The 15,326-nt window shown below is 39.4% G+C and overlaps 1 protein-coding gene across 1 annotated transcript in view; it reads left to right on the top strand.

Annotated features, from left to right (window-relative positions):
* The window catches only part of HHLA2 (HHLA2 member of B7 family), a 128,742-nt gene that overhangs the window by 97,100 nt on the left and 16,316 nt on the right, over positions 1 to 15,326 (top strand). Inside the window, 5 exon segments of the mRNA XM_072965684.1 lie at positions 200 to 294; positions 10,289 to 10,377; positions 11,919 to 12,273; positions 13,466 to 13,637; positions 13,639 to 13,727. Coding sequence (XP_072821785.1) covers positions 11,946 to 12,273; positions 13,466 to 13,637; positions 13,639 to 13,727 — 589 coding nt within the window. The 5' untranslated portion in view covers positions 200 to 294; positions 10,289 to 10,377; positions 11,919 to 11,945.

The following is a 15,326-nucleotide window of genomic DNA, read 5'->3' as shown; positions in this document are numbered from 1 at the left end:
GGCCCCACATCTGCACATGTTCAAAACTCACTTCACTTACGGAGTCTTGTTCATTTACTTATTACCTTTATATGGTAGACAAAACACTGCTGTCTGCCTGAATACCCTGGCATTACCTTTTGTCTATTGTCTTGGCTTTGCAGCCTTCCTGCTAAAGGGAAAAAAAAAGCCTCCACTCTGACTATGTTCTTTCTTGTAGAGAGCGTTACTGAGGAGGATTATATAGCCTACCCTTTTGGCAAGAAGAAACATTTCGTGATAGACGTCTGAACTGGAAAATGGTCCTGAAGACTAGTAAGTGCCCTGGCCTCTTCTCTGTAACGTGTGTTTTGGGATTCGGTGGGCCGGTGCACAGGTGATAAAGGAATTTACCAAAGACAGAGGATGAAAATGGAAAAGGAGTTTATTCAGTACGCTGTCATAGACAAGAGCAGGCCACACAGACGAGAAGTGCCTGTGTGAGCACCGAGGGTTGGCTGCTGAGGTCTTTTCTAAGGGAGGGTAACCTTGAACTCCTGTGCTTACGTGACCTCGAGCACAAAGCGGGTTGTGAAAGGACAGAGCTAGGGATTTTGGTAAGGGGTTGTGATTTTTGTAGGGGTTGTGGCCAGCCTTGGTGGTCAGGCTTGCCGGCATAGTACAGATAATCATTATCTCCCTGAGGCAGCCTGTATTAGGAAAGGAATGCTCTTTGCTATCTTCAAAGGGCAGCAGCTGGGCGCCTGAGGGGCCATGGAGCAGGAATCTACCAGATGTCTGTGGACCCACAATGTGATTTCCTTTACATGTGCTTTGTCTCAGTCCTGCTTCTCAGAGAGACAAGTAATGTGGGAATGTTTCCCAAAGAAACTCATAAGGAAGTGTGGGAAGCAGGATGGGGCAGAGATAGAAGCTTCAGATGATGAAGTCTCAGCCTCATTCCCACAGTGGGACTCTGGACCACAGACTGTCTCTTGCCTTGAAGCCACCACTGGGGTGCAGAGTAGGAAAGGAGTGTAACTCCAAGAACCACAGCTTACATCACCTAAGGGCAAGCCTCCTAAGATGGCTGCAGTTATGTGAGCAGGTAGCAGTAACTGAGCAACGCACGTGTGAAAACTGAATGGATAAAAGTGATCACAGGGGATCTGAGTAAGCGATTAATGGTCTGCTAGCATAGGAAATATCAATGTGTGGCATTTTTTAAATAGCTTTTACTGGGCCCAATTTATGAGCCTCCCTAGATTGTCTTGGCCTCACCTGTTTCCTGGGCCTTCAACTGGTTGGATGAAGAAAGCCCCTTCCCCAATGCCACTGCAGCTGAGCCTGCAAATGTCAGCAGCTGAGCCTGCCTCCTCTGGGGAGGCCAACAGCAGTATGCCCTCTGTCACCCACCACAGCGGGAGCTGCGGCAGCCGCAGACTCCCAGAGGCTGTCATTTCCCTTGTCCCTGTATCTCAGATTCAGTGTCACACTGGGAGGCATGGCATCTGGCTTCCTGAGTGGCTTCCCTGTGTGGCCAGAACTAGGATGAGCATGGGATTTAAAGCCCCATGGGGAAAACTTTGACCAGTGGAGGAAAGTGATAGAAAGATTCCTTTTGCTCTGTTCCTCTGGTGGATTGTTCCGAGGTGCTGTGGTTCCGTAGAGGATGCCTGGAGATCATCCCCTGTGACTGCGTCAGTGCTGTCTTTCCTGTTCTAAAGCTGTGGCCAGCAGGGCGGCCACCCCTACTGTCTGCTTTCTCTCCTTTGTTTCACTTCCCCTTTTCCTTCACTCTTGCTGCCCTGCCGCTGCACCGCTATACCTCCCCAAAAGTGTGTTAGCACATACTTTTAACCTGGTTTCCAAACAAATATACCAAGAGCTACTCTCCCGACCCCAATCCCCCCAGAAAAGCTGAGCCTGAAGCCAAGACAGTACCTCTAGAGATTCAAAATTTCAGCCCAATATATGAATTTTCAGCTGGAGGATTTTCACTGTAAAACATCAGGGGTGTTATTTTTTGAGTAAAGAGGGGGTAATCCTAAAAACTGGTTTTTTGTTCTCTTCTATTTAAACAAAGTCAATCCTATTAAAATCTAAGTGGATGCTAAGGAGAAATCCCTAGGATGCTACAAAGAATTTTCCTTTTGTTGTAACTTCTTTCACGAACTGGCTCAGTGCCCTGAGCACTGTGGAGAGGCACTGAATTTAAAAACAATGCAGAGGAGAGTGGAGCACCCTGGAAGCTGCTTTTCCTGAAGGAATTCATAACGTGAGCCGGCACGAGGCAAGTGATGTGAAATAGTCCTGCTTACCGAACAAGAGACTTGACTTCCTGTGTGCATCTGGTCGTGTCTAGGCCAGAGTTCTGAGGCCAGGACTAGTCTCGAGTGTTCCTGACATGCAGCCTAGAGAATCTGACCTGAACACAAGTGAAGTTTGTCATTGCCACAGTCGTGCTGATGGCTACGGTCAGTGTGGTCTGCAGCTGCTGAGTGCAGAGGGAGCTGCTCTGGCTCTTTATTTTATGCTTGTAGAATGGCCTCAATTTTTTCTTCTGTCTGATTAGTCTCAGCACCTGGACTTCTTTTCGCTACGTTTCACTACAGAGGCCGCTTCCCTTTGCCTTTCTCCCTCGCATCTGGAAGCCAGCCAGAATATGCCAGAACAAGACGCTTCTGGTATTTGAGCCCATTTGTAAGGGCGCTGATTGCAAGTTGGGCAGCTACAGTCAAATCCAAGGTGGAAGATTTCTGCTGCTTTGGAGGAAGAAACTAAATGTCTAAAAATAAAACTTAGGCATAAAAATAGGGCCAAATACTCATTAACTGCCTCACTTAGCTGAATGCTGAAATTATTTCAAAAGCGCTAAATCAAGCATTTGTGTAGAAGAGGTTGAGTATGTTTTTTTAATTCATAGTACTTTATCTTAGATGATAAATGGGTTACTGTAATTTGTCATTTTATCCCAAAGACATGAATTAACTAGTTCTCAAGGGCCTAATTTTCAGCTCATGCTGACCCTCGAATTGGAGCACTTTGTGTTCACGAGTGTTTTGGAATGTATGTTGTGGGTTGTTATGGGAGAGGCTGGTGGGGCGGACAGGCCCAGGAGCCAGAGTATGCAATTGGTAGCTTACGAATGTGATCTGAGTGTGGTGGGAAGTCACTGAAGGGATTTAATTAGGAGGATGTTGTAGAGTTACTTATATTTTAAAAATGACTCTCAATGCTGTGTTGACAGTGGCAGCTGTAGGGGCAAGAGTAGAGCAGTGGTAACTACCCAGATCTCTTTTTTAGAAATCCAGGTAAGAGATGACAGTGGCTTTGCAGTAAAATGGTAATGGCAGAGTGGGAGAGAAGTGCACAAATAATGGAGTTTTATTTACTCCATTAACAAAAGACTGGTAAATCCATTGGATATGGGACATGAGGAAAAGGAAGAATCAAGGTTGAATTCTATGTTTCTGGACTAAACAGCATGGAAGATTTGGTATCAATTATTGAGATAAAAGACTGGAGGATAAATAGGGTAATTCTTGTTGTCTTGTTCAAGGTGGAGCAGAGAACAATGGTAAAGGGAATGAGGTACGGATCAAGGGCTCATGTTAATCCTGTGATGCCTATCAGGCATCTAAGTGAACAATCAAATGGGTAATTGAATATATGACCTTGACTCAGCAGATAAATTTGAGAATCCTTGGTGTACAGATGGCAATCAGAGCCATGGAAGAGAGGGACTTACCTAGGAATAGAACATAGAGAAGGTATAAGTCCTGAGAACCTTCCATATTTTCACGTAAGTAGGGCAAGCAAAGGAGGAGGCCCAGTAAAGGACTAAGGAGGAGCAGCAGTGAGGAAAGAAAAATTAGGAGAATGTGGTGGCCCAGAAACAAAGAGATGAGCTCTCCATAAAAAAGGTAACAGACAATTATGTTGAAGGCTGCTGTGAGACTGAGTAAGATGAGGACAAATTGTATCCATGTTTTTGGCAACCTAGCACTTCTTGGTGACACTGACAAAGGGCAGTTTATGATATGTCATGCAGACAGGGGCCTGGAGTGGACTGAGGGGAAATTGTAAGGGGGAAGTGGCAGTGGCTATTTAGACAAATATTTCGCAAAATTAATAGAGCTGAGAAATAGGTACATGTTAATCAAAAGTCAGAGGAGAATATTATTTTTTTTCATGTTCTTAAGGCGGGACAAATTGGAGCATTTTTGCTCATAGGATCGATCTAGAAAGAATGAACCTGATGATACAGTTGAGAGGGGATAGTGATTGCAAGGACAGATTTCTTGAATGCAAAAAAGATATGAGATGTAGAGCAAAAGTGAAGGGTTTGGGTTTGGATAAGAGGAGAAGGGGAGGCAGAAAGCGTGGACAGCTGTCAATGGGTAGGTTAAATTGGTGTTAGAGGGTTGAGGGAAAATTCATAGTTAATTTTAACTAATTAATGAATCAAGAACATCATATGAAAGGAGGTGGGAAGAAGAGATGTGGGAAGCTTCAAGAAAAGCTAGCAAATAATGCAGTCATCCTGGAGAATGAGACATTGACCTGTAGTACGACAGTGGAAATGGAATGCCCCAGAGTTACATCAAATACGGTGGAGTTAACTTTGGCTTGAGATAGACTGATTAAATTTTAAATTGTTTTTTAATAGCCTATGAATGTAAAATGCACTATTACATATCTACATATGTTCATAGTATAAAATGAATTTAATGATTACTTTTATTCTTACTATTTGGAGATAAAGCATTGTGATATGTATCTTTTCAGGTGTTACACATGCAAATACATCTACAGGAAGAAATATAAAGGTCTTATTTTCACAACTACTACTATTTTACAAGTTTTTACTTTGCCAAACATTTTATTTTATGTTGTTATTTTTTAACACAGTTAACTTCCTATTACCCAACATAGTGATTTAGTATTTCTGTATGTTTCAAAATGATCACCACGGGAAAATCTAGTTACAATCTGTCACCAAAGATATTACACAATTATTTACTATATTCTACCATACTGTACATTTCACATCCACGACTCATTTATTTTGCAATTGAAAGATTGCATCTTTTAATCTCCTTCACCAACGTCTTTCCTCCCTACCCTAGACCCCTCCCTGTCGCAACTACCTGTTTGTTCTCTGTATCTGTAACACTTTCTGTTTTTTTATTTTCATTTTATTTTTTAGATTCCACATATAGGGAAATCAAACAGTATTTGTATTTCTAAGTCAGACTTATTTCAATTAGCTTAATAGTCTCTAGTACATCCTTGCTGCCACAAATGGCAAGATTTCATTCTTTTTTTGTGGTTAATATTACACTACACCTATATCACAGATTTTTTTATCCATTTGTTTCTATAGATGGACACTTAGGCTGCTTGTGTATCTTGGCTATTATAAGTAATGATGCAATGAACATAGGGGTCCATATATCTTTTCTAACTGGTGTTTTCATTTTCTTCAGATAAATACCCAGGAGTGGAATTGCTGGATCACGTGGTAGTAATATTTTTAATTTTTTGAGGAATCTTCATACTTCTTTCCATTTTGGCTGCACCAAATTACATTCTCACCAACAGTTCACAAAGGTCCCTTTTCTCCACATCTTGGCCAACACTTGTTATTTGTTATCCTTTTTAAAATTATTTTTTAATTGAGGTATAGTTGATATACAATATTATATGTTTCAGGTGTACAACATACTTTTTGTTATATTCACTAGTTTGTTTCATTTTTAAGATTCCACATATAGGTGATATCATGTACTATTTGTCTATTTCTATCTGGCTTATTTCATTCAGCATAATACCCTCCAAGTGTAATTATGTAGTTGCAAATGGCAAAATTACATTCTTTTTGATGGCTGAGTAGTATTTGATCATGCATGTGTGTGTGTATCTTCTTTATCCATTCATCTGTTGATGGACATTTAGGTTGCTCCCATGTCTTGACAATTGTAAATAGTGCTGCTATGAATATTGGGGTGCATATATCTTTTCAAATCAATGTTTTCAGATTTTTTCAAATATATACCTAAAAGTGGAATTGCTGGGTCCTATGGTAGTTCTATTTTTAGGTTTTTTTTTAAAACAAGAAACCTTCATACTATTTTCCATGGTGGCTGCACCAATTTACAGTTCCACTCAGGGTGTATGAGAGTTCCCTTTTCTCTGCATCCTCATCTGCATTTGTTGTTTGTGTTTTTTGATGATAGCCATTCCAATAGGTGTGAGGTGTATCTCGCTGTGGTGAGATTTGATTTGCATTTCCCTGCTGATTAGTGATGTTGAGCATCTTTTCATATGCCTGTTGGCCATCTGTGTTTCTTCACTGGAAAAATGTCTATTCAGATCTTCTGCCCATTTTTTAATCAAGTTGTTTGTTTGTTTTTGATATTGAGTTGTATGAGCTGTTTATATATTTTGGATATTAACCCCTTATTGGTCAAATCATTTGCAAATATCTTCTCCCATTCAGTAGGTTGTCTTTTTGTTTTGTTGATGATTTCCTTTGCTGTGCAAAAGCTTTCAAATTGAATTAGGTCCCATTTATTTTTGCATGTTTCCTTTGCTTTGGGGACAATTTTTTTTTAAATGTTGCTGTGATTTATGTCAAAGAGTGTTCTGCCTATGTTTTCGTCGAAGAGTTTTATGCTTTCTGGTCTTACATTCAGATTTTTAATCCGTTTTTAATTTATTTTGCATATTACTAATTTTGTTCTTTTACATGTAGCTATTCAATTTTCCCATCACCACTTAAAGAGACTTTTCTTCATTGAATTGTCTTGCCTCCTTTGTCATAGATTAATTGACCATAAACGCATGGGTTTATTTCTGGGCTCTCTATCCTGTTCCATTGATCTATGTGTATGTTTTTGTGCCAGTACCACACTGTTTTGATTACTGTAGCTTGTAGTATAGTCTGAAGTGAGGGACTTGTTCCTTCAGCTCTGTTCTTCTTTCTCAAGAGTGTTTTGGGTATTTGTGTTTCCATACAAATTTGAAAATTATGTGTTCTAGTCCTGTGAAAATTACCCTTGGTATATTGATAGAGGTTGCATTGAATCTGTGGATTGCCTTGAGTAGTATGGTCATTTTAACAATGTTAATTCTTCCAGTACATGAACATGGTATATTTTTTCCATCTGTTTATGTCATCTTCAATTTCTTTAATCAGTGTCTTCTAGCTTTCTAAGTACAGGTCTTTTACCTCATTAGGTAGGTTTATTCCTAGGCATTTTATTACTTTGGATGCCATTTTAAATGAGATTGTTTCCTTAACTTCTCTTTTTGATAGTTCCTTTTTAGTATATAGAAATGAAACAGATTTCTGTATAATAATTTTGTATCCTGCAACTTTACTGAGTTGATTGATGAGCTCTCATAGTTTTTGGCTGCATCTTTAGGACTTCTCTGTATAGTATCAGATCATCAGCAGTGAGTTTTACTTCTTCCTTTCCAGTTTGGATTCCTTTTTTTCCTTGTCTGACTGCTGTGGCGAGGACTGCCAGTACTTTGTTAAATAAAAGCGGTGAAAGTGGGCATCCTTGTCTTCTTCCTGATCTTAGAGGAAGTGCTTTCAGCTTTGCACTGTTGAGTGTGTTGTTAGCTGTGGGCTTGTCATCTATGGCCTTTATTATGTTGAGGTATATTTCCTCTTTGCCCACTTTCTGGAGAGTTTCTATCATAAATGGATGTTGAATTTTGTCAAAAGCTTTTTTTGCATCTGTTGAGATGATCATATAGCTTCTATTCTTCAAATTGTTCCTGACACTGCTGGATATGGGTTCTGTGGTGTCCTAAAGCTAGTGCTGGCATGCTGCTGAGTGCAGCTGGACCCTGGGGCAATTGGCTGGGGTGGTCTATGGTGTCTTACAGCTGATGTCTGCCTGCTGTTGGGCATGACTGGGGTACAAGGGGATTCAGAGCAGGTATCTTCCTGCCAGTGGGCAGGGCCTGGGCCCAGGGTATCTTGGGTTAGTGCTGGTCTGCTGGTGGGTAGAGCCAGGTCCTGGGGTCTCTGGCTAGGAGGCCCAAGGGGTTCCAGAGCTGATGCTGTCCTGCTGGTTTGTGGACTGAATTCTAACATGGCAGGCTATGGGGCTGCAGTGGTCCTGTCACTGGTGTCCACATGCTGGTCAGTGGGGTCAGGGCCTAGGGGATGCCAGGGCTAATGTTGATTTACTGGTGAGCCAAGTCAGGTCCCAGGGTCTCTGACTATAGGGCCCAGGTGTCCTGGTGCTGGCATTGGCCCTCTGGTGGGTAAGGCCAGTTCCCAATGGCCGGTTTTGGGGACCCAGGGGTCCCAGGGCTAGTGTTAGTGTACTGTTGGGTGGGGATATGTTCTGCATTCTGTGTTGGACAGGACCGTGTCCTGGGGCAGCTAGGGCCTCAGGAGGTCTTATGGCAGAAGGCCTGCTGGTAGGTGGAGCTGAGGTGTCCCAGTACTGGTGCTGACAGGCTGCTGGAGGGGGGCAGGTCCTGGTGCTGATTCCAAAATGGCCTTTGCCTGCACCAGTGTCCTCACAGTAGAATAAGCTCCCAGAAATGGCTGCCACCAGCATCTGTGTCCCCAGGGTGTGATCTCCAGTTGCCTCCTGCCTCTGCAGGAAGCTCCTCAAGATCAGCAGGTAGGTCTGGCCCAAGCTCCTCTCAAACTACTGCTTCTGCCCTGGGTCCCAGCGTGTGTGAGATTTTGTGCCCTTTTAGAATGGAGTCTATTTCCAACAGCCCTCTGGCTCTCTCCAGTGTAAGCCCTGCTGGCCTTCAGAGCCGAATGTTGTGGGGGCTCGTCTTCTCCATGTAGAGCCCTTGGCTGGGGAGGCTGATGTGGGGCTCAGACACCTCACTCCCTGGGGAGAACCTGTGCAGTTGTAATCATCCTCCTATTTGGGGGTTGCCCACCTGGGGGTGTGGGTCATGACCGTCCTACCCACCTCTTTGTGGTTTCTTCTTTATATCTTTAGTTGTAGATCTTCTCTGCTAGTCTGCAAGTCTTTGTCATCAATAGTTGCTCTGTAAATATCACTTTGATGTGCCCATGGGAGGAGGTGAGCTCAGGGTCCTCCTATGCCACCATCTTGGTCACTTGCCAAACATTTTAGCTGTTGCTCTGAGAAAGAGAGAAGCTATGAGAGTGACAGTTTGTCATATGGCAAATATTTTCCATATTTGTTTGACTTTTAATATGTTTTTGTTGCTTTTCCAATTTTTATATAGACATATCTGTAATAGAAAAGTATAATCATATTAAAAAGGCTGTCTTCCAAGGCTGTCTATTCCATTATTTTCTTCAAGTATTTAAAATGAAACTATAAATTATTGATCTATCAGGTTTTATTTTGGTAAGATATAATGAGGGAATCAATTTTTATTTTTTAGAATAGTTTTAATCATTCTTAAATCTTACATCCTACAACATATTTAGGGTACAACCTTGTAATAGAATTCCCAAGTGATTTCTTTAAAATTTTCTTCTAGAAGTTTTTAAAACTAATTATATGCTATTCTTTTTCAAGCTACTTTTTTTTAGAGAAAAAATGTGTATAATCCCATCTCCAGAGAAAATAGTTCTATTTTACTTACTTGAGTATATATTGTGTGTATGCATTTTACCATCTATATATTTTCTTACTTTTTTTAGTTTTTGAAACACTCTGTAAATGATTTTAATGGCTGCCTTGTGATTTGTACTATTATTAGACATTAAGGAATATGTTTTCAGGTTTTTCTTATTTGTTTTTTATGTGTAATTATAAATAACACCATGGTTAAAATCATTAGCATTTAATATTTAATTGAATTTGTTTTTGTATAGTTCCTGTAAAAGCAATACATGTCCACTGTGGAAAGCTTTAAATTAACAGACAAAAGCTATTATCCAGAGAACCACTATTAAACATATTCCAAAATCTTTATGCAACGATAATTTTTCAGTACCTATTATACGGCAGGCACTGCTTTAAATGTGAGGCCTGCTCTTCAGAGTTAACATCCTAGTGTACATTTTGTGATATGTCATGTCAATCTCCTATTTGCAGAAATGTGTGTGCTTTTACAAAGGGACAATGTTGTTTAAAAGTTGCATTGTAATCTGATTTTTCTCCTGTTATATTCAGAACTTTCTTCCATGCCACTGAACTGTCTTTTACAATGTCATCTTTAATAGTCGCAGAATTATTTGTGTGGATGTACTGTAGTTCATTTAATGAATCTTCTATAGTCAGATGCATTAATTCTTTCTTTTCCAATTCCTGTTTGCATTTAAAATCTGTAACTTGCATATTTTGCTTCTCTTTAATAGTATAACTAATATGACCTCCACAAGACATGAAGGCAAGGCAGTGTTGTTTTTCTTCTTCATTCTTACACCATCTCTATGTGGATCTCAGGGTAAGTTCCTTTATGACACACCCAAGTGTTAGTTGTCTGTATCATTAGCTGGGAACATGAACACACAATACAAAGTGGCTGTTTCCTTTGTGGTCATAGCTGTATCAATTTTTCTGAGAGATGAGATCAATTAATTCGAAACAGTAAGCAGACTGGAAGTTTGCATGCAGATTGAAAATCATGTTTTCTTTTGTCTACTCTGATTAAGACTCTTTCTCATCTGTTATCTGCCACCAGATATAAACTCACTAGAAAGGCAAGTTTGGTTAATTTTTTTTTAAGTGGAAACCTGGTACTTTCTTGACACTTACAGAAGGCATTATAGGTCCTATGACAGGCATTTTTAATTATCTGATGAAGTAAAGTGTTTAGTAGAGCAACTGGAGAGGTCAACAAAACCACTCCTTTTCCTTCCCATCTTTCCATGTCTTTCTCTCAGCATAATACCATATTCCTCTAGCCCTTTGTACAGAAATAAACCAAATCTCTCTGAGGGAGAGGCGTGGCACATGGCAGAGTAGAAAGAGCCCCAGAGGAGGAGGCAGAGGAAAAAGATTTTGTGACAGGGCCACATAAGCACCCAGTTCTCCCATCTTGGGTAGCATTGGCCAAGGTCCAAAGGAGTTTACTCCACTGTCCCTAAGATAAGGTCGTTTCCACTGCTAATATCATAGAATCCACAGACAGGGCACGTGATCTACTTAAAATGTGAATTGGTCAGAGAAGCTGGATACTGCCTTCAATGATTATGAAATGGGGAAGTATATTTTCTTTACAAAAACCTTAATTGTGATGAATCTGTTTGCTTTTTAATAGATACTTATATATAAATATATATTAGGTAAATTGGATCTCTACATTTATATCCAGGATATTCTTTAACTATATTTTGATTGACTCATAGGATATCATGAGAGCTGTCTTAAAGCCAAAATAAGTTAGTTACTTCATTTCCCCTCTTGGACTCCTCCTGCCCATGTACTCCCTTTTTGAGACTAATGTCTGCCCATGCCCAACACATTCCTCAAGGCAGCGTTGTCTTCTACATGCTCCGACTATTTCCTAAACCAACCAAGTGAAGTTTGTTTCATTCTTTTAGGGCCTGCTGGGTCTTGCTAGCTGGATAAACTAATTTGCTATTGTTGTAGTAGATGTTAAAAGTAAATCTATTCAGGGAATAAAAGCCAACAGGTATCTTTAATTTATACAATATACATAATTTCCAGCAACTGTAGCAGGCCAGGATCAGAGGAGAGATGAGACCATTGATCAACTACAGAGCAAGCTAGTGTTTCTATGCTTTAGGCTGTTGTCAATTCTCATAGTTACATTGAATCAAACAGATATTCAATTAAAATTACGAAAACTCAAACACAGAGCTTCATGACTTGTTTCTAGTAATTAGACCAGCAAGGGTTCTTGATGGATGATGTGATCTGTTAATGGTCAGGCTGCTGACCTGGAATAGTTCTAAGTAATCCTGATAGAACCCTTGATAAGCACCCATCACTAATTCTATTCGTAACTGCTCTTGTTTTTAGATGCATTCTTTCTAGCTTCCTTCAGTTATGCTAGCAGTACTAGAAGCGAACAAAGTCATTGGAAGACTTGATGAAGATGTAATTCTCCCTTGCTCATTTGAGAGTGGGCTCAACGTTGTAATTCACTGGAAGAATCAAGATGACTACGTTTACTCATACTACAAAGACAGTGACCAGTTGGAAAAGCAAAATCTCAGATACGTAAACAGGACATCCCTCTTCCATGGTGAAATTCACAAAGGGAATGCCTCCCTATCTTTCCAAAGATTAAGCCTTCAGGATGAAGGAACTTACACATGCTATGTGGGAACATCATCTGGAAAAATCACAAACAAAGTTGTACTACAAGTGGGAGGTAAGTGTGCATGTAAGTTTGCATAAAATAGGACAATATCATTTCATTCCATGTTTTCTGAAATGCCTTCTTTTTAATTTAATATGCTTTGGACTTCCTTCCAAGTCAATATGCACAGGTCTACCTCATTATTTGAAAACACGGTGCTCATAGTATAGACACGCTGTAATCGATACTCCCATTCCTTCACTGGTAGGTATTCAGGTATTTGCAGTATTTTCCATGACAAAAAGAACGTTGTGATGAACATCCTTATATTTAAGACTGGGAAATGATCTGAAATAAAAAGTACCAGTAATAAGATTTTAATATGTTACTTCTATCCGTGGTGTAGAATTTTCCCCTTCAGTCTTATCAGCACCTAATATTACCAATCTCAAGAATTTCTGTTGGGGGAGAGTATTGCTCAGTGGTAGAGTACATGCTTAGCATGCGCAAAGTCCTGGGTTCAATCCCCAGTACTTCCATTAAAAAAAAAATTTAAAAATAAATAGACCTAATTGCCTCTCCCACAAAGTTTAAAAAATAAAAATAAAAAATTTAAAAGAGAAACTTAAAAAAAAGAATTTCTGCCAGTATAAAAACTTAAAATACTGAATTATTGATTTAAGTGACATTTTTCTATTTTCTAAGTGGAATTAATTTTACGATTACATGCTTTCCTCCTGTCTGTATTAACTTTATTTATCTGTTCATTTACTTACTGAGGGGAAGGGGCATTTTCTAATGCATTGTTTTATCCAGCATTTGTTCCTTCTCCCTCTGTTCCATTTAGCTGCTTTAGACCTCGATTCAGAAATCTAAGAATTATGTGTAAACAAAGAGTCCAAACGGCTCTGAGTCAGTACGTGAAGAGTACAGAGTGCTGCACGAGCTCTAGTTTATTGACTTCGACGCCGCATTTTGGTTGCTCAGTGAGGCCGTTAGATTTTTCTCTAGAATTCTTTCTAGAGAACTGAACTTGCTAGTTGCTGTGTACCCAGGCGTGCTCTTTTTTTCCTTGTAGAGAACTGCACTATATTTTGAGGTTCTACAGAGTTTTTGTTTTGATTTTCCTTTCTGAATCTGCCAAGTTTTGCTCACAAAGCTTGGCTTTTCATTTCATGGGTACTAAAATAATAAGTGTTCTGCACAGATGGCCTAAAAAGAAGCTAATGACAGTTCCTCATATGCCCTTCTTTCTCCCCCATAGCTTTTTCCACACCTGTGATGAAGTATGAAAAGAAGAACACAAACAGCTTCTTAATATGCAGTGTGTTAAGTGTTTATCCCCATCCAATTATCACATGGGAAGTGGATAATGCACCTATCTCCGAAGGCAGTGAGGAAGAAATTGAGTCTTTGGATCCTTTTCATATTAACAGTAAAGATTACTGGGTCAAATTCATCTTATCAGTGTGATATTGAAAATAGACTACTGAAGCAAACATGGACAGGGAGATGGACAATGAAAGGTAGGCTCCGGAGGGCTTTCTGTGTTCCATGTGCCGGCAGAGGTCAGGAGGGAATGGGGGTTGATCTGCAGGGAAAGAAAGGAACACAAAGGAAAGGAAGTGCATTTGCCGTGGTTAGGAGACTGAGACTGGAGTCCCAGGTCTGATATTACTGGCTGTATTACCTCAAGCAATCATCTTTACTTCTGAACATTGGTTCCTCGTTGATAAAATGGAAGTAATTCTTGCAATGTGTTTATGAGTTGAAGGAAAACATTTATGAAATGGAAAGTAGCAAATATATCCATGAACATTACTGTATTTCTCTATGGCTCATCCTCTACACAGGATTTTTGACCTGCATAGCACTTTCAATGATCAGAGAAGGAAAGGATGCTTGTCTACTAGCAGGTCACAACCTCTGATTCTTGACAATTGTTCAACTAACAAAACTTAGTATTGCTTCTGTTTAGTCTCTTTACGTTCAGTCTCCTTAAGTAGTATTAGCTCATTAATCTTTATAAACACCTCTATCATAGCATGGGCAGTTTTTAACACTCTTCCTCTCATTTACTTGAACAGACCCAAACCTTGATCTATCTCTATATCTATAACCTACTGTTTAAGAAAAGTTTAAGGGGGAAAAATTGGTTTGACACCATTTATCCAATTCTGAGGAAAATTATTGGTTTTTATTTCATTAGAAGCAAAGCAAAAATTTTCTGTGAATCATTATATGGGGAAAGTGGAGATTAGCTATCCTTTTTGGCCTTCCCTTCCCTTGAGTTTCTTTTTTCTAATGTTTAAATTTACTGAAATATTAGGTAAACAAGTTCATACTATATAGCTCAGGAAAGTATATTCAGTATCTTGTAGTAACTTATGGTGAAAAAGAATATGAAAACGAATATATATATGTTCATGCATGACTGAAGCATTATGCTGTACACCAGAAACTGACACAACATTGTAAACCAACTATACTTCAATAAAAATATACATATACAAAAGATTATTGAAATATAGTTGACTTACAATGTTAAATTAGTTTCAGGTATAAAACACAGTGGTAAGATACTGTTATAGATTGCATACCATACAAAGTTATTATGAAATGTTGACTATATTCCTTGTGATATGCATTACATCTCTGTGACTCATTTATTTTATAACTGGTAAAGTTGGTATCTCTTAACCTCCTTTACCCATTTTGCTCCTCTCCTATCCCTCTCCCATCTGGTAACCACTGATTTGTACTCGGTGTTTGTGAGCCTGTTTCTGTTTCATTATATATATTTGTTTTTGTTTTTTAAATTCCACGTATAACTGAAACCATATAGTATTTGCCATTCTCTGTCTGCTTATTTCACTAATCATCATACCCTTACAAGTCCATCCATGTTGTCACAAACAGCAAGATTTCATTCCTTTTTATAGCTGAGTAATATTCCATTGTGTGTATGTGTAACTCACATTTATCCATTCATCTGTCGGTGGACACATATGGTTGCCTCCAGATCTTGGCTATTGTAAATAATGGTGCTATGAGCTATGAACATTGGGGTACATATATCTTTTTGAATTAGTGTTTTTGTTCTCTTCAGATAAACACCCAGGAGT

This window comes from Vicugna pacos, chromosome 1 (genome assembly GCF_048564905.1).
Source record: "Vicugna pacos chromosome 1, VicPac4, whole genome shotgun sequence".
In the NCBI taxonomy this organism is placed as follows: domain Eukaryota; kingdom Metazoa; phylum Chordata; class Mammalia; order Artiodactyla; family Camelidae; genus Vicugna; species Vicugna pacos.
The sequence above is the reverse complement of the archived record's forward strand: the minus strand, read 5'-3'. Positions and strand labels throughout refer to the sequence as shown.